The sequence below is a fragment of the Paroedura picta genome, chromosome 6 (genome assembly GCF_049243985.1).
Source record: "Paroedura picta isolate Pp20150507F chromosome 6, Ppicta_v3.0, whole genome shotgun sequence".
In the NCBI taxonomy this organism is placed as follows: Eukaryota; Metazoa; Chordata; class Lepidosauria; order Squamata; family Gekkonidae; genus Paroedura; species Paroedura picta.
The window spans coordinates 1,564,673-1,589,632 of NC_135374.1; the positions used below are offsets into that span (position 1 = coordinate 1,564,673).

The 24,960-nt window shown below is 56.6% G+C and overlaps 1 protein-coding gene across 1 annotated transcript in view; it reads left to right on the forward strand.

The window, feature by feature from the left end:
* The first annotated feature begins 4,290 nt into the window (after window positions 1-4,290).
* Window positions 4,291-24,960, forward strand: part of STARD10 (StAR related lipid transfer domain containing 10) — a 47,483-nt gene continuing 26,813 nt past the window's right edge. The window contains exon 1 of the mRNA XM_077341141.1: window positions 4,291-4,489. Within this exon, the coding sequence (XP_077197256.1) occupies window positions 4,328-4,489 (162 nt within the window). The 5' untranslated portion in view covers window positions 4,291-4,327. The remainder of the gene's footprint in view (window positions 4,490-24,960) is intronic.

The window sequence follows — 24,960 nt, forward strand, 5'->3', positions numbered from 1 at the left end:
TCCATGGACATCTGGAGGGCCGCAGTTTTGACTACCCCTGGCATAGCGCCTGGCCACCCACTGTCCAAAGCAGCCGTTTTCTGCAGAAGTGGACAAAAGGATTCCCACAAAGATGCCGTAAACAAAGAAGCAATGCCTGTCGTCCAGAGATCAGTTGTCATTCCCGGATGTCTCCATCTCTCCTGCCCAGCAGCTGTCAACCCGACTTCTGCAGCCGGAGGCAGCCCTGTAGAACAGCAGCCCGGAGAAGACACCCTCTTTGCTTGTTGCCTTCAGACTTGCGTAGCTGAGAGGGACAAACGTGGGCTTGCCAACCATGGGTGGGGGAGTTCAGAGGCATTTGGTGGTGGGGGAGGGAGCCTCTCAGCTGGAGTTCCCCCCTCCGAAGCAGCCATTTTTCTCTGGTATCGGTATCAGCTGTACTTCCAAGAGATCTCCAGGCCTCACCTTGAGGTTGGCAACCCTCAGATAAAGCCATTCATGGGTTGGCAAGCAGGCCTGCAAGAAGATCGAGGTCCCTGCGGATCGGGTACCAGTCTGAAGACTGACAGGATGCATTTCGATGCGTTGCCGTGTTAAGTGCATTAATGCTCTTTGGGGAATTTCTGCTGCTAACCGGATTGGATGGAGGGGCCTCCGCGGTTACGTAACCCTGCGACGACCGGATCGTATTAAACTGGAGGGTTTTTAATTGATTCCCTGCATGGGCCCTTTTTGTTTTCCCTGCTCTGTGGACATGGCCAGAGTTTGTTTATTTATTTGGGTTTCTATACTGCCCTTCCCTATGGCTCTGAGCAGTTCTGCTTTAGGAAGGGTTTAGCCAAGGAACCCTCTTTGGAAGGCCAGAGCGTAGCCCCTGGAACACCTTGCAGATGGCAGCAAGGCCAAAATGTCATTGCTGAGTCGGCAGGTACATTTGGTTATAGGTTCAGAACCTGGGGTGGGTTCGTAGCTCAGTGGCAGAGCCTGTGCTTGGCACGCAGAAGGTCCCAGGTTCAATCCCTGTGAATGCTTCTACCTTGAATGAAACTTGGTTGGTTTTAAAGGCGACCCCGGACTCAAACTTTGTTCAACTAGATTCCATTGGAGGATGCGTTTATCTTCCATGCGTTTATCTCTTGGTTTGCAATAGTTGTCGAACCATCGGGTTTTTCTTATGGGGGCTCTAATTCTTTGGAGAAGCCGGTTTTTAAATAACATGTTGACATTTTGCAAAAAGATGCGTTATCCTATTTTGTACCCCCGAAGATTCATCCCCTATTTGTTAGGCCATATTTAAGCACAGATCTGGAAAAAGAATGGTAACCCTCACTTCCCTGTCCGTTAACACCTCTCGGGATTCTGTGAACTGAGGCAGATGGTGAGTGGGTGGGCCTCGGAGGCTGGATTGCGTCTTAGGCTGTTTCTTGCAAGCCCAGGGACATGTGATCACCACTTTGGGGGCAGGAGGTGAAATTCTTCCAGGCCTGATTGGCCAGCGATTCTGGGATTTTTTTTTGGGGGGGGGACATCATCTGGGCATGGAATTGGGATCACTACGAGTGGGCAGATTCAAGTGGGTGGCCATGTTGGTCTTAAGTAGCACAGCAAAATCAGAATCCAAGAGCACCTTTAAGACCCACAAATTGGGTCTTCAAAAGCTGGCAATTCAAGCTTTTGAGGCTCATAGTCTGAGGAAGAGTGCTTGCACTCAGAAGCTCCTGCCTTGAATCAATCTTTGTGTGTCTTAAAGGTGCTCCTGGACTCTGATGCTGTAGTGGTTTCCAACAAAGAATTAGACAAAGAGTAAAGAAAACAGAGAGTCTGTATAATATTTGTCCTGGATGCTTGAGGCTGATCCGGTATTGAGGAGGGGGGTTGGACTAGATGGCTTGTGTGGCCCCTCCCAACTCTGTGATTCTATTATTATACATTATTATTATTATTATATATGCAATAAAAGATAAACAGATAAGCATCTAGATTATAAGAGCCTCTTGTGGCGCAGAGTGGTAAGGCAGCCGTCTGAAAGCTTTGCCCATAAGGCTGGGAGTTCAATCCCAGCAGCCGGCTCAAGGTTGACTCAGCCTTCCATCCTCCCGAGGTCGGTAAAATGAGTACCCAGCTTGCTGGGGGGTAAACGGTCATGACTGGGGAAGGCACTGGCAAACCACCCCGTATTGAGTCTGCCATGAAAACGCTAGAGGGCGTCACCCCAAGGGTCAGACATGACTCGGTGCTTGCACAGGGGATACCTTTACCTTTACCTTTACCTTATCTAGATTATCCCCTCCTCCTCCTCCTCAAATTCTTTGCATGGTTCTCCCGCCCCCTTCTAATCCAAATCCTCACCCTATTTAATATTGAGCAAAGTTTATCGGGATGTTACCGCTCTGCCAGAACTTTCTCCAGTGCTGTTTCTTCCGCTGTGTATCTTATCGTCTCTGCGGATCCACACTAACATTTGAACAGAGATTATCATACCATAACTCAGAGTAACAGTTCAGCATAAATCGCGTAACGTGAGGAAGGCAACAAGGAGAAATGCAAATTGTTATTACAGTACCGCTTCTGATTCTAATGCTGCAAGTGTGTTTCTTGTTATAGGTTTGTCTTCTGTTGTCATAGCAGACTCCACGATTCCTCAAGCCTCGAAATCCACAGCCCCACCCCCGATTCTGAATTCGGCTGGGGGGCGAAAGCAGCCGAGGGAGGCCTGCCACATGCTAGAGGGGAAAGCCGAGACAAATGAGCACGCCCAGACATGCACACGTCAACATGTTCACAACGCAAGATGAGCTACATGTGAACTTGTCGGCCACACGTGTACAGACCACCCCCCGGCATCACGCTGCAGGCTGCAGAGCGGAGATTCTTCCCAAGCCCACCAAAGCTCACGGGATGCTTGCTGCTCAGAGACCCCCCAGCTGGGCCCACACCTGGCATTGGCTACCGCCCAGCTGTGGGGCCGGAGCAATCCTTGAGCAGCGGGGTTTCTTAGGTGGGCAAGATGGGCCAGTTGTCAAGGGGTGCCCATAAAGCAACCGTATCACAGCAGCCAAGACCGGAGGGATGCAGTGTCTGTCTTGGGATGGCTCCACAAGACAGCAGGGGGAGGGGGCCGAAACAGCAGGGCCTGGAGGGGAATGCTCGTGCAAATGTAAAAACAAATTCCCTGCAAGCAGAAAATTAGCTCACCCTGGGAAAGGCCTTTGCTTTTGGAGCTGGCTTTCTATTGGCATGGAGACCAGTTCTGAAGAAGTGTGGCCCCTTTTAAGCTCTTGTCATTCTCTGGCCTTGCCACCTTCCAGGTCGGGAGCAGAATGATCCACTCCCCTGGCGCCCGTGGCTGCTTTGGAGCAGGGCTGCCAATCTCCAGGGCGGGCCTGGAGGTCTCCTGGATCCCACTCCGGATGGCAGAAAGGGCTAATTGGCGGGGTGGGCTCTGCCATGATCCCCGGCTGCGCTGCCTTCTGCAGTGTCTGCCCCCCAGTCTCCTGGAAACTGGCCACCTTACCTGGGAGGGAGGGAGAGAGGGAGGGAGAGAGGGTGGGTGGCACTGCGTGGCAGCCCCGCCCCTGCCTTTCTCCCGCTCCAGCCCCCCAAGCCTGGTCCAGCTAGCCCTTTCCCGGGTGCGGGGCAGCCTTCTCCGAAGGGCCGGTCCGGCGTGTGTGTGGGGGGCTCTCCTGCGACCCCCGTCTGCCCGCCCGGCCGGCCCAGGGAGCGTAGGACCCAGCGGGAACACCCGGCTCCCGCGCCGCCTCGGAGGCTGGCCTTGGCCGCCCGCTCCCCCCCCCCCGCCCCTGGCCGGAGGGGGGGTCTCTCTCTCTCTCTCTCTCCCGGGCGGGGGGCGCTGCCGCCGCCTCCTCCTCCTCCCGCCCTGCCCGGGAGCCCCTGCCGTGTTTGGGGGCGGCGCCGTCTCCTGCCGGGCGGGCAGAGGCAGAGGCAGAGGCAGAGGAGGCCCCTCCCGGGAGGCCGGAGCCAATCGCCGCCGCAGGGAGGGAGGGAGGGAAGGAGGGCGTCCGGCGGCCCCACCTGTGCCCGCCTGCCTGCCTGCCTCGCGCGCCGTGACTCACCTGGACGGCGCCGGCCAGCTCGGAGGCGCCACGACGCGCAGCATCAGCCTCGGCGGCCCCCCAGCCCCGTCGGAGAGAGAGAAGGAAGGAGGGAGGGAGGGAGGCAGAAGGGGCGGGGGTCGCAAGGCAAAGGAAGGACGCCCCCCTGTCCGCCGCTTGCGCCACCCGCTGTCCGGCCGGTGCCCGGGGGGGGAGGGAGGGAGGGAGGGGGGGGTCCCGTGCGGCGCCCCATCGGCCAGGGGGTCTGGGTCGGGGTCCGGGCCGGGGGGGCCATGTCTGCGCGGGACAGCGTGCAGGTGCCCGACGACCGCGACTTCGGCCTCTTCCGCGCCCAGTGCGACGCCGACGCCGGCTGGAGCCTCACCTACAGCAAGGGCGGCCTGGCCGTGTGGGTGGCCGCCGCCGAGGCCGAGAAGGCGCTGCACAAGATCAAGGTAGGCCCACCCTGCAGGGGGGTGGCGCGAGGCGCACACGCACGGCGGGCTCCGGGAGCCCAGTGGCGACAGCGCCCAGCGTGGCACGAGGCAGGGCCGGGACCCCTCGTCCCAGCCGAGACACCCCCGGGCTCCCTGCCAGGTGCATCGCCTGCCCGGGCCCCGGACCCCCTGGGGGACTTTTTGCAGGGGCTTTCATCAGCAGTTTCTGGTTCCCAAACTTTGGGTGTTGGGGGCAAGCAAGGTCAAGGGGCACGGGGCCACGAGGAAGGTCTCCTGCACCACCCCTGTGAAGGTGGCCGGAGCATCTTGGGGCTCTTGCGGGGCTCTGGCCGGAGCTTCTGTGGGGCTGCAGGCCTGACCCCTCCGTGCCCCTGAGCGGGGTTCCTCTTTCGGCCTTACAGGAATCGCCCAACCTGCTTCTTAGCAAGGCTGTTTTGTGGCTTCCCCCACGTCAGGGGCAGAAGCGAAAGATTGGCCGTGCCATTCATTAGAAACCCGGCTTACGAAATCCTCGGCTTAATCAAATTCACCGTCTTGCCCTTTCTGGCCCTCCTTAGCGGGGCTAAATTGCTTCCCGGGGACAGGAGGTCTCAAGAAAAAAATATCCGGGGAAGGAAATGTCCAGTGGGGAGCAGGCCGGTGTGGGGAGAGTCCTGCATTTCGGGCTGCAAAGAACTCTTGGTGAATTGTCAAGGGATGAGGAGTTCTGTGCAGGTGGAAGGTTTACATGGCCCTTTGCCAGCCCCGGTGGTCCTTGGAAACCCCACCCCCACCCCAGCATGTAGGTCTTCCTAATATTTATTTCTGTTTCTCTGATTATGTCGTGTACCCGTGGCCTTCCATCCTTGTCCGCCGCAGCTTACAAGACAGAAAAAGGACCTAAAATAAAATACGTTAAAAACATAAAAGCCAGCATTTATCCTTGCAGCCGACTCAGGACTTAACGAAATGCATTTGCGTCCTCATAATCCCTATGCGTGAGACCTCGCATTTAGCTCCTCACCAGGGCTGAGGGAAGGTTCCGGCACGAAGACCAGTGCTGATTAGGAGAGCAGAGGAAGTTGTCTGGTGGCGAATCAGGAAATCCTTCTTCCCTGGGTGGCCTCAGACACGCCCCTCCCTCTCTTAAAACAGAGCCCTTCCTCTTCGGTATATGTGTGTGGCCGGGATGGCGTTGGCCTACCTTGCAGTGTTATTGTAAGGACAGGCGGCATTGTCGTGTAGCCTTCGGAGTGTGCATTGCTAATGAACTCTGAAGCAGTTCTCTGGTGTAACCAGTTCTGTTCAGCACCGTGACAGCCTTGCGAGGAAGGCTAAATGTGGAGAGCATGTTTATTTCTGTATTTATTCCGTCCATTTCTATGCTGCCCTCCTCAGTTACCCGTCTCGGGGCAGTGGACAGCAAGCATTCATGATATACAATAAAACGGACTGGCAATAAAATCTATAAACTTTAAAATCATCACAATTAATAAAAAATATTAACAATTATCTGCATCAGCAGTGCATCCCAGGGGTGAAATTGGTTGAGGTCTCTTCAGAATACAGGGTGGGCTTGATTCAGAGGGGTCGGAAGCAGCTGGGCAAAGTTTGAGACCAACCAAGTTGCCCCTGAACTCTTAACTGTGTGGATTCGAATCCAGGTCTTAACTGCTTGATAGCGCACTGTGTGGTCTGTGTACTTTTCTGGACCATGTTTGAATTTGGTCATAATTCTGTCTCACCCTGGACTTCCTGTAGTTTGTGGACTTTCGCCTCTGCTGTTTATTGTTTTATATACAATGAATGTCGCAGCACAGACACCTGAGGACGTGGCAAACCCTTATTGTGTTGAGAGTAGGACGTTGTTTGGCAAGATGCCTGTTCATTTGCGCAGGAACTTGTACGATGGCTCTGGAGTAATTCTCTTACCTCACATTAGAATATAATCAAGCCGGGATCTAGTCTGGCAGCCTCTCTCTCTCTCACACACACTCACACACTCACACACACACACACACAGATTCAAATGGGTAGCCATGTTGGTCTGAAGCCGCAGAACAAATTTAGAGTCCAGCAGGGGCACCTTTAAGACCAACAAAGTTGTATTCAAGGGATGAGCTTTTGTGTGCATGCGCACTTCCTCTGCGTGTGTGTATCTGAGGAAGTGTGTGCACACGAAAGGTCATACCTTAAGTAAAATTTTGTTGGTCTTAAAGTTGCCCCTGGACTCTAAATTTGTCCAGAGAGAGATTGAGAGAGAGAGAGCTCCAGGAGACCTGGGAAACGATAAAATACTCAAAGCGTTTCACACGTGTGATCGTAGTCCCAAGAGCCCTGTAAGGTAGGCCAGTGTTATGAGTCTGCACATGGCAGACAGGTGAAGTGACATTGCACCCTTGGCTATGGGCACCTCGTGAGTATGTGGCTGGGTAGAGATCTGTGATGGGGATCTCCTGGCTCAGTCGTGCGTTACTCTCATTTCAGCAGGGTGTGTGCTGTGGCCATGTTCAAAATGTCTGATGTATCTACTAACTCGCATTTATTGCGTTCATGCGCCCCTTGCCCTTTCTCCCCAGTGGAGATCCTAAGCGCCTTACCTCCTCCTCTTCCTCTCCTCCGTTTGATTCTCCCAACAACCCTGTGAGGTAGGCTAGACTGAGAATCTGTAACTGGCTAAAGGGCACCTGGCGAGATTCCAAGGCACAGCAGGGATCGAACCGGCGACTCCCGGATCATAACCCAGGAGTCCCGAGCTGGCGGGCCCCTTGGGAATTCTGACACAGAGTGGTGGGTGGAGCCACAAAATGGCCGCCGGCGGAGGCAGAGCCTGGCACAAAATGGCTGCCGCATCTTACCTTCAGTCCCACAGGGAAGCTCCTTCCGCTGAAAGACCCTCTAAAAATACTGGGTGGCTGTTGGGAGGGGACCGTGGCACCCACAGGGGCCACGCTGGGGACTCCTGCTGCAACCACGAGGATGCACTGGTGGTCCTCTCTCCCCTGGGAAGGAATGGAGGGGCCACAAAGGACAATGCTGGCCGCTTTCTCTTCTCAGGCAGGGGGGCTCCCCTCAGTGCACACAAAGCCCCCCCCACCCACAAGGCCTTGCTGCTTGGAGGTCTCTGTCTTGCTGTCCTCTCAGGAGCAGGGCCAGGGCTCAGTGGCAGAGCCTCTGCCTGGCCTGCAGAAGGTCCCAGGGTCAATCCCCGGCATCTCCAGTTGAAAGGACTGGGCAGGAGGGGATGGGAAAGACCTTGGCCTGAGACCCTGGCTCAATGGTAGAGCCTCTGCTTGGCCTGCAGAAATTTCCCGGTTCAATCCCTGGCATCTCCAATGAAAAGCACCAGGCAGAAGGTGACGTCCGGGTGCGGAGTGTCAGTTGACTGTTTGCCATCTCCTTGGCTTAACTCAAAGGGGCCAGGTTGTATTCAGCATGTCCAGGGACAGTTCTCCAGAACTCCTGGGTCTGCAAGGCCCAGTCCAGGCCCAGTCGTGGTGCCGGAGACCAGCCCCTCAGCCGGGATGGAACAATATGCCTTGCAGTGAATCTGGTTTGATGGGTGCCCTTCTGAGCCGACCACCAAGCCAAAGGCAAACAAGCGGCAGTGGATGCTTTAGTATTAACAGCAACGCTTAAACCTGTGTCCTGCCCCTCTCAGCAAACTTACCCAAAGCTTCCTTCTAGGGGTGAACACATTGACCCTTGAAGCGGCTTTATGCTGAAGCCGGTCCATCAACAGCAGCTCTCCTGGGTCTCACACCAGCCACTGCCTGGTCCCTTCGACCTGGAGATGCTGCTGGGATTGAACCGGGGACCTTCTGCTTACAGAGCAGAGGCCTTGCCACGGAGCCACGGCCCCACCCCTGCTGGGGAAACCTGACTCCATCTTGACCGCTTCTCCTTGCCCCCTTCCCATCACCTTTTCTCCCTCGGCCGGCGACGTCAGGCTTTTAGCCGGGATCCTCGTCCAGAGACCATAAATCTTCCTGGGCAAAAATAACGTCTCTGGGCCCATTACGGTTTCCCGGCACTTAGAGGGTGAAGGTCAGCTCTGCCTCCAGAGTCTCCCTGGGAACAGAAGAAGGAATCAATGGTCTTGGTTTTCCTTCTTGCCTCCGTGGCTGAAAGCATCCGTGGCTTAAGCGATGCAGAGGAGGAATGCGTTTGCAGTCGGGGTCAAACAGGATTTGAATTCCTTACGCATGCTGTCTTTTGGGGGGCTCTAGCTGCTCTTGAGCCTTGGCTTTATTCACTGAGGGTTTCAGAGGATCTTTAAATAAACTCCCTGAGAATGGAACTGCCTCTGGCAGACCTCTAGGGCAGAGGAGCGGATTTCTCGCCAACTGACCAGAGAGGAGCCTCTGGATTGCTCTTGTGCCTTGAACAGTGGCTGGCCCAGTCTGCAGAAGCCAGCTGCTGCTCTGCGTGTGATCCTCGGCTAATGCCTGTGCCTCGCATTTCTCTCAGGGCACAGGAGCAGGGGCTGGTTGAAAAGGTGGCCGCCCTAGACGCCTCTGTCCATGTCCTTTGAACCAGACAGGGCCTGTAGACGGGACTTGTTCCCAAAAAGAGAGATGCCCATGGGTTATCTAGGACATGGGTAGTCAACCTGTGGTCCTCCAGATGTCCATGGACTACAATTCCCATGAGCCCCCGCTTTCCTGGTTGACCTTGCTTGGCTTCAGTCTAGCTGGGGTGAGGTCAGTCTAGCTGGGGTGATCCAGGGCAGGGCATTGACTGTCTTTACTCCGGGTAGATAAGACAGCACCAGGAGAGCTGAGCATAAACTCATTCCTCCCCCCCCCCATTGATTTATTTACTTTATAATTGGACTTTTCCACTAGGTCTCAAGTCACATTGCAGGATAACAAGTACTGCAGTTAGACAGCCTCAGACAAAATTTGGGGCAGGTGAGAAGCTTGCGGGAGTCCCTGCTCACTTCTTCGGATACAGCTAGAACGCGAGTCCATCTGCCCCTTTATTGCAAGGTGGATGGGTTTCCATTTCGTGCGCCAAAATATGGTGCCTTCCATGGAGACGGATCCAGATGGGCAGGGCTGTGAGTCTGTCTGCAGTAGGAGAAAAGAGCCAGAGTCCAGGAGCACCTTCCCGACTCACAAAATGGGTGGCAGGGGAGGAGCTTTCAGGAGTCACGGCTCACGTCTTTCGGGAGTCGTGGCCTGAGCATGACTCATGCGAGCTCCTCCTTGCCACCCACCGTGTTAGTCTTAAGGTGCTCCTGGACTCTGCTCTTTTCTCCTGCTACAGATGGACTAGCATCCTAGTGGACAATGAGTTACAACCATCCAAGAACTTAAAAGAAACCGGGGGGGGGGGGGGGGTGGCCGGGCGTTCAGCCTGAGGACCACTTCTGATCCACATCCGCTTGGGCGGTTTGCACTGGCTCAAGTGGGTAGCCGTGTTGGCCTGAAGGAGCAGGACAAATCGAGAGTCCAGTGAATAAAACGTTATGGGTCTTAAAGGTGCCACAGAGCCAGTTTGGTGTCGTGGTTAGGAGTGTGGACTTCTAATCTGGCAAGCCGGGTTCGATTCTGCGCTCCCCCACATGCAGCCAGCTGGGTGACCTTGGGATAGTCACGGCACTGATAAAACTGTTCTGACCGAGCAGGAATATCAGGACTCTCTCAGCCTCCCCACCCTCACAGGGTGTCTGTTGTGGGGAGAGGAAAGGGAAGGCAATTGTAAGCTGCTTGGAGACTCCTTCGGGTAGAGAAAAGCGGCATCTAAGAACCAACTCTTCTTCTTCTTCAGTAATCTCAGGGCTCTCTCAGCCTCACCCACCTCACAGGGTGTCTGTTGTGGGGAGAGGAAAGGGAAGGCGATTGGAAGCTGCTTTGAGCCTCCTCCCGGTAGAGAAAAGTGGCATCTAAGAACCAACTCTTCTTCTTCTTCAGTGATCTCAGGGCTCTCTCAGCCTCACCCACCCCACAGGGTGTCTCTTGTGCGGAGAGGAAAGGGAAGGCAATTGGAAGCCGCTTTGAGACTCCTTCGGGTAGAGAAAAGCGGCATCTAAAACCAACTCTTCTTCTTCTAAATTTGTTCTGTTTGCGTTGGAGCCTTTGCAATTAAGTCGCTGGAGACCTGGATGGAAAAACCTGGCCCTGGGCCGTCATTGGCCTCCGCCTCCTGCCTCTGTGAGATATTGTATTACGTTTACTCGGGTCAATTAATTCATCCATGTTAGACAGATAAACGAGGGGCTGTTTGCAGTTACTGATTACGGGGGGAGCATTTATTGCTTGCAAAACCTCTCTGCTTTGAACAGCTGTTCAATAAGCGCGGAGTCAAGGGGACGGCTTTTTCTGACCCGTCTCGATTTCCGCAGCTGAGACAGGGCGTGCAAAGGTGGCTAGCAGGAGCGTTGCTGTACAGGCCGTCGGCAGGATGCTCTCCTGACCGGAAACAGCCGCGGGGGTCCTCTGAGTGGCAAAAGTCAAATTCCCAGCAGAAAAGCTTTGCCCTGAGCTAGATGGCCCAGCTAAACCTGATCTCATCAGGTCTTCGAAGCTAAGCAGGGTCAGCCCCGGTCTGTACTCAGACGGGAGACCACCCAGGCCAGGGTGCTAGGGAGAGGGAGGCAATGGCAAACCACCCCTGCATTCCTCTTGCCTTGGAAACCCCATACATCGGCTGTAACTCAGTGTCAGAAAAAGAGAAGAAATAATGTTGGGTCCCAATAGCAGAAGATCTGGGGATGGTTTTGGCATCCGGACTCAACGGCATCCATTCTGAAGGGAAAACAAGATAATATTATAAAAGGGATACGAAAGAAAAGGAGGGTTATGTGACAGACTATATCTCTCTCAAAAATTATTATTACTGGGTGTATGAAACAGAATATTTTCCCCCAACTTCCTCTTCATTATAATTTGCAAGACATCTGTATCTGTACTAATAATAAAGCCGGAAAGGCATGGTGGGAGGAGTTGGGACGCATCGCCTACCTGATTGGGTCCCTAGGGAGTCATTCACTCTGGAGCACAAATCAGGCAGGGGATATCAACTATATTGTGAATTTCATCATTACTACGTATTCCGTGTTACGTATTTTGTCATTTCTACATACTAGCTATAGCTTGGAATAGATTCAAGAATATTCTTTGGTCTTGGTAATGGAGTAGCCATTGTTTATTCCTTCATCGCTAATACCTTGCCAGGAAGTGACTTTCCCCTGAATATTTACCATATTGCTGAACATTAAAAAAAAAACACTTACCTCTTGTATTCTTAACAAGGTAAACCTCTACAGAGGACATGAATGGAGAATCTGAAGGACTGAATTAAGTTCTGATATGTAAACCATATTATCAAAAAACATTTCTAATTATATGACTCCTTTCTCGTGTTACGACCATTCTGTTTGATTTTTTTTTAACCATAAATAATTGTGTAAACCTTCATCTAGGTCTGCTGATTCAATTTCTACTCTTCTTTGTCTTGGATTTTTAATCTTCAATTCATTAGAAGTGCAGACTTCTAATCTGGCACGCTGGGTTCGATTCTGCACTCCCCCACATGCAACCAGCTAGGTGACCTTGGGCTCGCCGGGCACTGATAAGGCTGTTCTGACTGAGCAGGAATCTCAGGGCTCTCTCAGCCTCACCTACCTAACGGGGAGGAAAGGGAAGGTGAATGGAAGCCCCTTTGAGTCTCCTTCAGGGAGAGAAAAGCGGCATCTAAGAACCAACTCTTCTTCTTCTTCAGTAATCTCAGGGCTCTCCCAGCCTCCCCTCCCTCACAGGGTGTCTGTTGTGGGGAGAGGAAGGGAAGGCGACTGTAAGCCGCTCTGAGACTCCTTCAGGGAGAGAAAAGCGGCATCTAAGAACCAACTCTTCTTCTTCTTCAGTAATATCAGGGCTCTCTTGGCCTCCCCTCCCTCACAAGGTGTCTGTTGTGGGGAGAGGAAGGGAAGGCGGCTGTATTAGTTTCTTGCCATTCCAAATAAATGTATCTGTCTTTGTCATTCTTTCTTATATATGTATAGGTGTTGTTGTTGTTATGTGCGAAGTCGTGTCCGACCCATTGCGACCCCATGGACAATGATCCTCCAGGCCTTCCTGTCCTCTACCATTCCCCGGAGTCCATTTAAGTTTGCACCTACTGCTTCAGTGACTCCATCCAGCCACCTCATTCTCTGTCGTCCCCTTCTTCTTTTGCCCTCAATCGCTCCCAGCATTAGGCTATATATGTATAGGTAGCATTTGAAATTTAAAAAAAATATTTTTTACAAAGGCAATATGCTCATTTTGATTGCTAACATTCAACCCAGCCATGAGAATTTTAGTTTCTGTCCACCTTCATAAGTTTGTACCAGTTTCCAAATTTTCTGATAGCTCTTCTTTATCCAGTCACATTTATTCCCCAGATATTTAATAGGCTCGGTGGCTATTGTACATTCTGTGCTCTTTGTAATACCTTCCTGTTGCGTTAAGAATAATTCCGTTATCATTTTTGTCTTCTTCCTGGTAATATATTGTCCTTAAAGGGACCCTGATCGTTCATTATGTTCCTCTACATACTGTAATGATTTTTGTGGCTCCAAAACTATTAGGGCCACGTCATCAGCATAACTTTTCATTTTAAATTCTATATCATCCGCTTTTATTCCTTTAATCCTTGCATCTTTCCTAATCTTTATAGCTAAAATCTCTATCGCAAGGATCAATAATGTTGTCGTCATAAGTCAGCTAAAGCTAGATGCAGAGAGAGAGGGAATATATTTGGTTCCTAGGATTAGAAGACTTGGGGGTGGTTCTGGTGCTCAGAGTCATCCGTTCTTTCTAAAAAAATGAGATGATGATGATGATTTAGTATACATTTATAGACCACCCCTCTCACACCTGTAATCTTAAACAGTAATGCCATTTACAGCATTTATATAATAAAATTAGAAACCAAGATAATAATGTAAGAAGGGTTGTTATATGTCAGATTATATATCTCAAAAAATAGTATATATTTCTGGGTGTAGGCAGCAGAAAATAGTTCATAGAATCATAGAATCAGAGAATCATAGAGTTGGAAGGGGCCACACAGGCCATCTAGTCCAACCCCCTGCTCAACGCAGGATCAGCCCTAAGCATCCTAAAGCATCCAAGAAAAGTGTGTATCCAACCTTTGCTTGAAGACTGCCAGTGAGGGGGAGCTCACCACCTCCTTAGGCAGCCTATTCCACTGCTGTAGACTCCTAGAATCCTAGAGTGGGAAGGGTCCATAGAGGCCATCTAGTCCAACCCCCTGCTCAACGCAGGATCATGGAATCATACAATCATAGAATCATAGAGTTGGAAGGGGCCATACAGGCCATCTAGTCCATCCCCCTGCTCAACGCAGGATCAGCCCAAAGCATCCTAAAGCATCCAAGAAAAGTGTGTATCCAACCCTTGCTTGAAGACTGCCAGTGAGGGGGAGCTCACCACCTCCTTAGGCAGCCCCTTCCACTGCTGTAGACTCCTAGAATCCTAGAGTGGGAAGGGGCCATGCAGGCCATCTAGTCCAACCCCCTGCTCAACGCAGGATCAGCCCAAAGCATCCTAAAGCATCCAAGAAAAGTGTGTATCCAACCTTTGCTTGAAGACTTTGCTTGAAGCTCTTCCCCACTTCCTTTATTTGTGACCCATTCCCCATAAAACACTGCAATCCTATCTTCAAACATTTTAAACTTCACATTCCATAACTGATATATTTTAAGGCTCTGTGGTTAATTTCGTCATTGCTGCACATTCCATGTTATGTATTTTGTCATCTCTGCGTAGTTCGCCATAGCTTTTAATATACCCAAGAATATTCCTTAGCCTTGAAACTGATTGGTAAGAAAGCAGCCGTTGAGGGTTGCTCCCTTCGTCTAGAACAAAGGTAGTCAAACTGCGGCCCTCCAGATGCCCATGGACTACAATTCCCAGGAGCCCCTGCCAGCGAACGCTGGCAGGGGCTTCTGGGAATTGTAGTCCATGGACATCTGGAGGGCCGCAGTTTGACTACCCCTGGTCTAGAATATCTTGAGCGTTTACCGTCTTGCTGCAGTTAAAAAAAAACTCTGGCTTGTGAAAGATGGGGTCTTGGGGATGGGGCCAGGAGGGGGTGGCAGGAGTGGCCCCCAGCAAAAAAGACGGAGACGGGACCCCTGTGAGGCGGCCTCTTGGGTCCCTCCTGGGACTGGCCTCTTACTGGCCAAGGGAACATGCAGGGAAAGCCCACCATGACGGAAAAGGCACAGGACGTGGCCCAGTGGCTGCACGAGGCATCGTTCCCACCGTGGTCCCGTTTCTTTCCGTGGCTCCTTGGCCTTCACCCTGGAGCATGGAAGCCTCTTGTCCCGGAGAGGGTTAGAGTTTGCTTGGGGGGGAGGAGTTTTCGCACAGCTTATACCAGGATGGAGATTCGGGCATCAGAGGCACTGACTTGGGGTTGCAGCCACCTTTTGCGGCAGGGTGACAGGCAGAAATTCAACTGGTGTGGTGCCCAGAGCACTGTGTCGGCCTGGAAGCTTTACCAGCAGAATTTCTGCCTGCCATTCCAGAGGCTCTGGAGCCCCAGACAAGCAGCGGAAAGAAAAAGGGGGCGATCCAAAGAAGTATGTTGGAGAGGGGCCCGGGCACCTTCTCTTTGGCGTTGGCCTCGAGCTCTGGCTTGTCTCTCCCTGTCCGTGAGCCGTCTTGACGGTGGCCGAGGGTTTCCAGGAGGCCGGAGGGACCCCTCGAGGGGCCTCAGGGACAAAGGGGCTTTTGTCCTGTGGGGCAGTCTTGTGAACCGTGCACAAAGCAGCTTTATTCTGGTGCCAGACCGCTTTGCGTTCCAGGTAGGGACATTCTCCACAGAAGCTATTTCTGCTCCTTGCAGTCCGTGGCATGTATTTTGGAGCATCGTATTGTGGTGGTGGGGGGGGGGGATTACACCCTCTGATGCTGGAGACAACCCCCCAGCCCCAGGCCTGCAGCAGGGGGCTATGAAGTGCCCTCTGTTCATGCTCAGAAGCTCCACGCCCTTTATTACAGAGCTGGCGTGGGAAGGGAAATTTCTTCTGTTGCTGTCCGACTAGGCCCGTGCAGGAGACGGCAGGAATTGAACCTGGGACCTTCTGCATGCAAAGCAGATGGTCTTCCTCTGAGCCACAGCCCTTCCCTCATGCCGAGATCTTGCCTGCTTAGACTGGCTGCGGCTATGAAATATTGCTCTCACGCTGAGGGAGGCTGAACCCGTTTTTCCTGCCTTGTGGTGGGAAATAAATCAAATAATAATAATAATAAATAAATGTTGGTAGAACCAGGGAAGGACCCATACATCTCTAGTCTTGTGAATTTGCTTCAAAGGGCAGAATTTACAAGACCAATAGGCCAGATTAAATATTTCTTCTCCCTCCACCGCCAGCCCATCAACGAAATGCCACCCATGGTTATAAATAGAGGCCACCTTTAATTCTTCGGAGAATAAGCAGTCGTGAATTTTCAGCACAGAAAACTGAGTTTGGATTTGTTTGGCGGAGGAGTATTGATCGGTGGGGCTTATGCCTGGGTAGGGACTGTAATTCTGGCCTTCGAGGCACTACCTTGGGGTCGTGGCCTCCTGTTATGGCAGTGTGACAGGCAGAAATCCAACAGATAGAGCTCCCAGAGCATAGATCTGGAAACTCTACCAGCTGGATTTCTACTGTCGCGCCAGAGGCCCAGGAGCCCTGCCAGCCAATAAAAGGGGCATTGATCCAAAGAGGCATTCTGGGTGGGAGCCGTGGCATCTTTGTGAGCACTCTCTTTGCAAACTCAAGCGAGAGCTGTGGAAACACAGGCTGGGTCTTTTTTTAGCAGCCGGCACTTCTATTGTGCAGAACTGACAGATTTTTATTTTTTTTCTAGTAGCGCTTACATTTCACAGATCCAAAGCTTCCCACTTGCCACGCGGAACAGGTTTTTGCCAGTTTTTGAGTCAGTTAAAAAGCTCCGAGCTGCTGGGCAGGGGGAGCTGCAGGCTGGCCCAAAACAAGACCTCAAGAGAGCCAGCTTGGCGTCGTGGTCAGGAAGCAGACTTCTAATCAGGCGAGCCAGGTTTGATTCCCCGCTCCTCCCCCACATGCAGCCAGCTGGGTGATCTCGAGCTAGTCACAGTCCTGATGAAGCTGTTCTGATAGAGAAGTGATATCAGGGCTCTCTCAGCCTCACCCACCTCACAGGGTGTCTGTTGTGGGGAGAGGAAACGGAAGGGGATTGGAAGCCGCTTTGAGCCTCCTTCGGGTAGAGAAAAGCGGCATATAAGAACTAAGTATTCTTGTTTTTTTATAAAGAGTGAGAGAGTGACGTTGGAAAGGTTGGATCTTCCTCCACACAGTTCCTCTGCAGGGCCAGCCACAGGGCACAGAGGCCGAGGCCTTCCCCTGAGAAGTCCCTCAGAAGAGCCCTGCTGGGTCAAGCCAGGGAGGGTCCCTCCAGTCCAGCCTCCCGTCTCACCCAGGGGCCAGCCAGTTCCTCTGCAGGGCCAGCCTCAGGGCAGAGAGGCCGAGGCCTTCCCCTGAGAAGACCCTCAGAAGAACCCTGCTGGGTCAGGCCAGGGAGGGTCCCTCCAGTCCAGCCTCCCGTCTCACCCAGGGGCCAGCCAGTTCCTCTGCAGGGCCAGCCACAGGGCAGAGAGGCCGAGACCTTCCCCTGAGAAGACCCTCAGAAGAGCCCTGCTGGGTCAGGCCAGGGAGGGTCCCTCCAGTCCAGCCTCCCGTCTCACCCAGGGGCCAGCCAGTTCCTCTGCAGGGCCAGCCACAGGGCAGAGAGGCCGAGGCCTTCCCCTGAGAAGACCCTCAGAAGAGCCCTGCTGGGTCAGGCCAGGGAGGGTCCCTCCAGTCCAGCCTCCCGTCTCACCCAGGGGCCAGCCAGTTCCTCTGCAGGGCCAGCCACAGGGCAGAGAGGCCGAGGCCTTCCCCTGAGAAGACCCTCAGAAGAGCCCTGCTGGGTCAGGCCAGGGAGGGTCCCTCCAGTCCAGCCTCCCGTCTCACACAGGGGCCAGCCAGTTCCTCTGCAGGGCCAGCCACAGGGCAGAGAGGCCGAGGCCTTCCCCTGAGAAGACCCTCAGAAGAGCCCTGCTGGGTCAGGCCAGGGAGGGTCCGTCCAGTCCAGCCTCCCGTCTCACCCAGGGGCCAGCCAGTTCCTCTGCAGGGCCAGCCACAGGGCAGAGAGGCCGAGGCCTTCCCCTGAGAAGACCCTCAGAAGAGCCCTGCTGGGTCAGGCCAGGGAGGGTCCGTCCAGTCCAGCCTCCCGTCTCACCCAGGGGCCAGCCAGTTCCTCTGCAGGGCCAGCCATAGGGCAGAGAGGCCGAGGCCTTCCCCTGAGAAGACCCTCAGGAGAGCCCTGCTGGGTCAGGCCAGGGAGGGTCCCTCCAGTCCAGCCTCCCGTCTCACCCAGGGGCCAGCCAGTTCCTCTGCAGGGCCAGCCACAGGGCAGAGAGGCCGAGGCCTTCCCCTGAGAAGACCCTCAGAAGAGCCCTGCTGGGTCAGGCCAGGGAGGGTCCCTCCAGCCCAGCCTCCCGTCTCACCCAGGGGCCAGCCAGTTCTTCTGCAGGGCCAGCCACAGGGCAGAGAGGCCGAGGCCTTCCCCTGAGAAGACCCTCAGAAGAGCCCTGCTGGGTCAGGCCAGGGAGGGTCCCTCCAGTCCAGCCTCCCGTCTCACCCAGGGGCCAGCCAGTTCCTCTGCAGGGCCAGCCACAGGGCAGAGAGGCCGAGGCCTTCCCCTGAGAAGTCCCTCAGAAGAGCCCTGCTGGGTCAGGCCAGGGAGGGTCCGTCCAGTCCAGCCTCCCGTCTCACCCAGGGGCCAGCCAGTTCCTCTGCAGGGCCAGCCATAGGGCAGAGAGGCCGAGGCCTTCCCCTGAGAAGACCCTCAGGAGAGCCCTGCTGGGTCAGGCCAGGGAGGGTCCCTCCAGTCCAGCCTCCCGTCTCACCCAGGGGCCAGCCAGTTCCTCTGCAGGGCCAGCCACAGGGCAGAGAGGCCGAGGCCTTCCCCTGAGAAGTCCCTCAGAAGAGCCCTGCTGGGTCAGGCCAGGGAGGGTCCGTCCAGTCCAGCCTCCCGTCTCACCCAGGGGCCAGCCAGTTCCTCTGCAGGGCCAGCCATAGGGCAGAGAGGCCGAGGCCTTCCCCTGAGAAGACCCTCAGGAGAGCCCTGCTGGGTCAGGCCAGGGAGGGTCCCTCCAGTCCAGCCTCCCGTCTCACCCAGGGGCCAGCCAGTTCCTCTGCAGGGCCAGCCACAGGGCAGAGAGGCCGAGGCCTTCCCCTGAGAAGACCCTCAGAAGAGCCCTGCTGGGTCAGGCCAGGGAGGGTCCCTCCAGCCCAGCCTCCCGTCTCACCCAGGGGCCAGCCAGTTCTTCTGCAGGGCCAGCCACAGGGCAGAGAGGCCGAGGCCTTCCCCTGAGAAGACCCTCAGAAGAGCCCTGCTGGGTCAGGCCAGGGAGGGTCCCTCCAGCCCAGCCTCCCGTCTCACCCAGGGGCCAGCCAGTTCCTCTGCAGGGCCAGCCACAGGGCAGAGAGGCCGAGGCCTTCCCCTGAGAAGTCCCTCAGAAGAGCCCTGCTGGGTCAGGCCAGGGAGGGTCCGTCCAGTCCAGCCTCCCGTCTCACCCAGGGGCCAGCCAGTTCCTCTGCAGGGCCAGCCATAGGGCAGAGAGGCCGAGGCCTTCCCCTGAGAAGACCCTCAGGAGAGCCCTGCTGGGTCAGGCCAGGGAGGGTCCCTCCAGTCCAGCCTCCCGTCTCACCCAGGGGCCAGCCAGTTCCTCTGCAGGGCCAGCCACAGGGCAGAGAGGCCGAGGCCTTCCCCTGAGAAGTCCCTCAGAAGAGCCCTGCTGGGTCAGGCCAGGGAGGGTCCGTCCAGTCCAGCCTCCCGTCTCACCCAGGGGCCAGCCAGTTCCTCTGCAGGGCCAGCCATAGGGCAGAGAGGCCGAGGCCTTCCCCTGAGAAGACCCTCAGGAGAGCCCTGCTGGGTCAGGCCAGGGAGGGTCCCTCCAGTCCAGCCTCCCGTCTCACCCAGGGGCCAGCCAGTTCCTCTGCAGGGCCAGCCACAGGGCAGAGAGGCCGAGGCCTTCCCCTGAGAAGACCCTCAGAAGAGCCCTGCTGGGTCAGGCCAGGGAGGGTCCCTCCAGCCCAGCCTCCCGTCTCACCCAGGGGCCAGCCAGTTCTTCTGCAGGGCCAGCCACAGGGCAGAGAGGCCGAGGCCTTCCCCTGAGAAGACCCTCAGAAGAGCCCTGCTGGGTCAGGCCAGGGAGGGTCCCTCCAGTCCAGCCTCCCGTCTCACCCAGGGGCCAGCCAGGTCCTCTGCATGGCCAGCCACAGGGCAGAGAGGCCGAGGCCTTCCCCTGAGAAGACCCTCAGAAGAGCCCTGCTGGGTCAGGCCAGGGAGGGTCCCTCCAGTCCAGCCTCCCGTCTCACCCAGGGGCCAGCCAGTTCCTCTGCAGGGCCAGCCACTGGGCAGAGAGGCCGAGGCCTTCCCCTGAGAAGACCCTCAGAAGAGCCCTGCTGGGTCAGGCCAGGGAGGGTCCCTCCAGTCCAGCCTCCCGTCTCACCCAGGGGCCAGCCAGTTCCTCTGCAGGGCCAGCCACAGGGCAGAGAGGCCGAGGCCTTCCCCTGAGAAGACCCTCAGAAGAGCCCTGCTGGGTCAGGCCAGGGAGGGTCCCTCCAGTCCAGCCTCCCGTCTCACCCAGGGGCCAGCCAGTTCCTCTGCAGGGCCAGCCACAGGGCAGGGAGGCCGAGGCCTTCCCCTGAGAAGACCCTCAGAAGAGCCCTGCTGGGTCAGGCCAGGGAGGGTCCCTCCAGTCCAGCCTCCCGTCTCACCCAGGGGCCAGCCAGTTCCTCTGCAGGGCCAGCCACAGGGCAGAGAGGCCGAGGCCTTCCCCTGAGAAGACCCTCAGAAGAGCCCTGCTGGGTCAGGCCAGGGAGGGTCCCTCCAGTCCAGCCTCCCGTCTCACCCAGGGGCCAGCCAGTTCCTCTGCAGGGCCAGCCACAGGGCAGGGAGGCCGAGGCCTTCCCCTGAGAAGACCCTCAGAAGAGCCCTGCTGGGTCAGACCAGGGAGGGTCCCTCCAGTCCAGCCTCCCGTCTCACCCAGGGGCCAGCCAGTTCCTCTGCAGGGCCAGCCACAGGGCAGAGAGGCTGAGGCCTTCCCCTGAGAAGTCCCTCAGAAGAGCCCTGCTGGGTCAGGCCAGGGAGGGTCCCTCCAGTCCAGCCTCCCGTCTCACCCAGGGGCCAGCCAGTTCCTCTGCAGGGCCAGCCACAGGGCAGAGAGGCCGAGGCCTTCCCCTGAGAAGACCCTCAGAAGAGCCCTGCTGGGTCAGGCCAGGGAGGGTCCCTCCAGTCCAGCCTCCCGTCTCACCCAGGGGCCAGCCAGTTCCTCTGCAGGGCCAGCCACAGGGCAGGGAGGCCGAGGCCTTCCCCTGAGAAGACCCTCAGAAGAGCCCTGCTGGGTCAGGCCAGGGAGGGTCCCTCCAGTCCAGCCTCCCGTCTCACCCAGGGGCCTGCCAGTTCCTCTGCAGGGCCAGCCACAGGGCAGAGAGGCCGAGGCCTTCCCCTGAAAAGACCCTCAGAAGAGCCCTGCTGGGTCAGGCCAGGGAGGGTCCCTCCAGTCCAGCCTCCCGTCTCACCCAGGGGCCAGCCAGTTCCTCTGCAGGGCCAGCCACAGGGCAGAGAGGCTGAGGCCTTCCCCTGAGAAGTCCCTCAGAAGAGCCCTGCTGGGTCAGGCCAGGGAGGGTCCCTCCAGTCCAGCCTCCCGTCTCACCCAGGGGCCAGCCAGTTCCTCTGCAGGGCCAGCCACAGGGCAGAGAGGCCGAGGCCTTCCCCTGAAAAGACCCTCAGAAGAGCCCTGCTGGGTCAGGCCAGGGAGGGTCCCTCCAGTCCAGCCTCCCGTCTCACCCAGGGGCCAGCCAGTTCCTCTGCAGGGCCAGCCACAGGGCAGAGAGGCTGAGGCCTTCCCCTGAGAAGACCCTCAGAAGAGCCCTGCTGGGTCAGGCCAGGGAGGGTCCCTCCAGTCCAGCCTCCCGTCTCACCCAGGGGCCAGCCAGTTCCTCTGCAGGGCCAGCCACAGGGCAGAGAGGCTGAGGCCTTCCCCTGAGAAGACCCTCAGAAGAGCCCTGCTGGGTCAGGCCAGGGAGGGTCCCTCCAGTCCAGCCTCCCGTCTCACCCAGGGGCCAGCCAGTTCCTCTGCAGGGCCAGCCACTGGGCAGAGAGGCCGAGGCCTTCCCCTGAGAAGACCCTCAGAAGAGCCCTGCTGGGTCAGGCCAGGGAGGGTCCCGCCAGTCCAGCCTCCCGTCTCACCCAGGGGCCAGCCAGTTCCTCTGCAGGGCCAGCCACAGGGCAGAGAGGCCGAGGCCTTCCCCTGAGAAGACCCTCAGAAGAGCCCTGCTGGGTCAGGCCAGGGAGGGTCCCTCCAGTCCAGCCTCCCGTCTCACCCAGGGGCCAGCCAGTTCCTCTGCAGGGCCAGCCACAGGGCAGAGAGGCCGAGGCCTTCCCCTGAGAAGACCCTCAGAAGAGCCCTGCTGGGTCAGGCCAGGGAGGGTCCCTCCAGTCCAGCCTCCCGTCTCACCCAGGGGCCAGCCAGTTCCTCTGCAGGTCCAGCCACAGGGCAGAGAGGCTGAGGCCTTCCCCTGAGAAGACCCTCAGAAGAGCCCTGCTGGGTCAGGCCAGGGAGGGTCCCTCCAGTCCAGCCTCCCGTCTCACCCAGGGGCCAGCCAGTTCCTCTGCAGGGCCAGCCACTGGGCAGAGAGGCCGAGGCCTTCCCCTGAGAAGACCCTCAGAAGAGCCCTGCTGGGTCAGGCCAGGGAGGGTCCCGCCAGTCCAGCCTCCCGTCTCACCCAGGGGCCAGCCAGTTCCTCTGCAGGGCCAGCCACAGGGCAGAGAGGCCGAGGCCTTCCCCTGAGAAGACCCTCAGAAGAGCCCTGCTGGGTCAGGCCAGGGAGGGTCCCTCCAGTCCAGCCTCCCGTCTCACCCAGGGGCCAGCCAGTTCCTCTGCAGGGCCAGCCACAGGGCAGAGAGGCCGAGGCCTTCCCCTGAGAAGACCCTCAGAAGAGCCCTGCTGGGTCAGGCCAGGGAGGGTCCCTCCAGTCCAGCCTCCCGTCTCACCCAGGGGCCAGCCAGTTCCTCTGCAGGTCCAGCCACAGGGCAGAGAGGCTGAGGCCTTCCCCTGAGAAGACCCTCAGAAGAGCCCTGCTGGGTCAGGCCAGGGAGGGTCCCTCCAGTCCAGCCTCCCGTCTCACCCAGGGGCCAGCCAGTTCCTCTGCAGGGCCAGCCACAGGGCAGAGAGGCCGAGGCCTTCCCCTGAGAAGACCCTCAGAAGAGCCCTGCTGGGTCAGGCCAGGGAGGGTCCCTCCAGTCCAGCCTCCCGTCTCACCCAGGGGCCAGCCAGTTCCTCTGCAGGGCCAGCCACAGGGCAGAGAGGCCGAGGCCTTCCCCTGAGAAGACCCTCAGAAGAGCCCTGCTGGGTCAGGCCAGGGAGGGTCCCTCCAGTCCAGCCTCCCGTCTCACCCAGGGGCCAGCCAGTTCCTCTGCAGGGCCAGCCACAGGGCAGAGGCTAATTCCCCATCAGAGCTGTCTCTTCCTGTGCCGTCCCTCCATCCTCTAGCTGTGAAGTCTACCTTTTCATAGAATCATGGAATCATAGAGTTGGAAGGGGCCATACAGGCCATCTAGTCCAACCCCCTGCTCAACGCAGGATCAGCCCTAAGCATCCTAAAGCATCCAAGAAAAGTGTGTCTCCAGCCTTTGCTTGAAGACTGCCAGTGAGGGGGAGCTCACCACCACCTGAGGCAGCCTATTCCACTGCTGAACTACTCTGACTGTGAAAAACTTTTTCCTGATATCTAGCCTATATCGTTGTGCTTGAAGTTTAAACCCATTACTGCATGTCCTCTCCTCTGCAGCCAATGGGAACAGCATCCTGCCCTCCTCCAAGTGACAACCTTTCAAATACTTAAAGAGGGCTATCATGTCCCCTCTCAACCTCCTTTTCTCCAGGCTGAACATTCCCAAGTCCCTCAACCTATCTTCATAGGGCTTGGTCCCTTGGCCCCAGATCATCTTCGTCGCTCTCCTCTGTACCCTTTCAATTTTATCGACGTCCTTCTTGAAGTGAGGCCTCCAGAACTGCACACAGTACTCCAAGTGTGGTCTGACCAGCGCCGTATACAATGGGACTATGACATCTTTTAATCCCTCCCTGTGTAAAGCAGCGTTCCCTCTTTCCATTCCAGCTGTTTTGTTTAGCTTCTTAGCTGAAGCCAAATACTGGCGTTTATTTCCCCAGGGTGGGAAGGGGGAGTTCTGCGTCGTTTAAAAAGCACTCCTGCGGTGTTGTGAATCTTTGCCAGCCTGCTGCGGTTTGCATTAACTCTGGATTCATGGTCCCCGATCTTCCCACCCTCAACCCTTCCTCCAGCAGGAGTACAAGCTGGTCCTCTTTGCTCATGAACTGGATGGACGAGTTCTCCCTGTTGCACTGGCCGTTCCCTGAACCTCACTTTCCCCCCACCCACCGTCATCACGGGGCCGTAAAAGGCAAAAGGCACGTTCTGTAGCGACAGATCCGGGAGGACGGTCCTTCCTGCGTCCCGCCCCTTGTTTGGCACTGCTCTGAGCCTTGCCTGGGAATTGCCGTGAGTCTTGTGGGGCTTACTGCAAACCCGTTCTCCCGGAGGCTCTGCCCCGGAACCTGTTTACACAGGGCTAGTGCTGAGTCCCAGAACAAAGATGTTGCACTCAAGCAGCGTGGCTTGGAGCATGCACAGAGTGCCTCTTCTTCTCTAGTGCAGCTTCCCTTCACTGGCGGTCTCCAAGCAGCGGCTGGACAGATCCTTCTCCTGGATGCTGGAGGCTGATCCTGCCCTGAGCAGGGGGTGGGACTAGATGGCCTGCAGGGCCCCTTCCCACTCTGGGATTCTAGGAGTCTAGTTCAGCCGTGGAAGGGGCTGCCTAAGGAGGTGGGGAGCTCCCCCTCACTGGCCGTCTTCAAGCAGCGGCTGGACAGATCCTTCTCCTGGATGCTGGAGGCTGATCCTGCACTGAGCAGGGGGTGGGAGTAGATGGCCTGCAGGGCCCCTTCCCACTCTGGGATTCTAGGAGTCTAGTTCAGCCGTGGAAGGGGCTGCCTCAGGAGGTGGGGAGGTCCCCCTCACTGGCAGTCTTCAAGCAGCGGCTGGACAGATCCTTCTCCTGGATGCTGGAGGCTGATCCTGCACTGAGCAGGGGGTGGACTAGATGGCCTGCATGCACCCTTCCCACTCTAGGATTCTAGGAGTCTAGTTCAGCCGTGGAAGGGGCTGCCTAAGGAGGTGGGGAGCTCCCCCTCACTGGCCGTCTTCTAGCAGAGGCTGGACAGATCCTTCTCCTGGATGCTGGAGGCTGATCCTGCCCTGAGCAGGGGGTGGGACTAGATGGCCTGCAGGGTCCCTTCCCACTCTGGGATTCTAGGAGTCTAGTTCAGCCGTGGAAGGGGCTGCCTAAGGAGGTGGGGAGCTCCCCCTCACT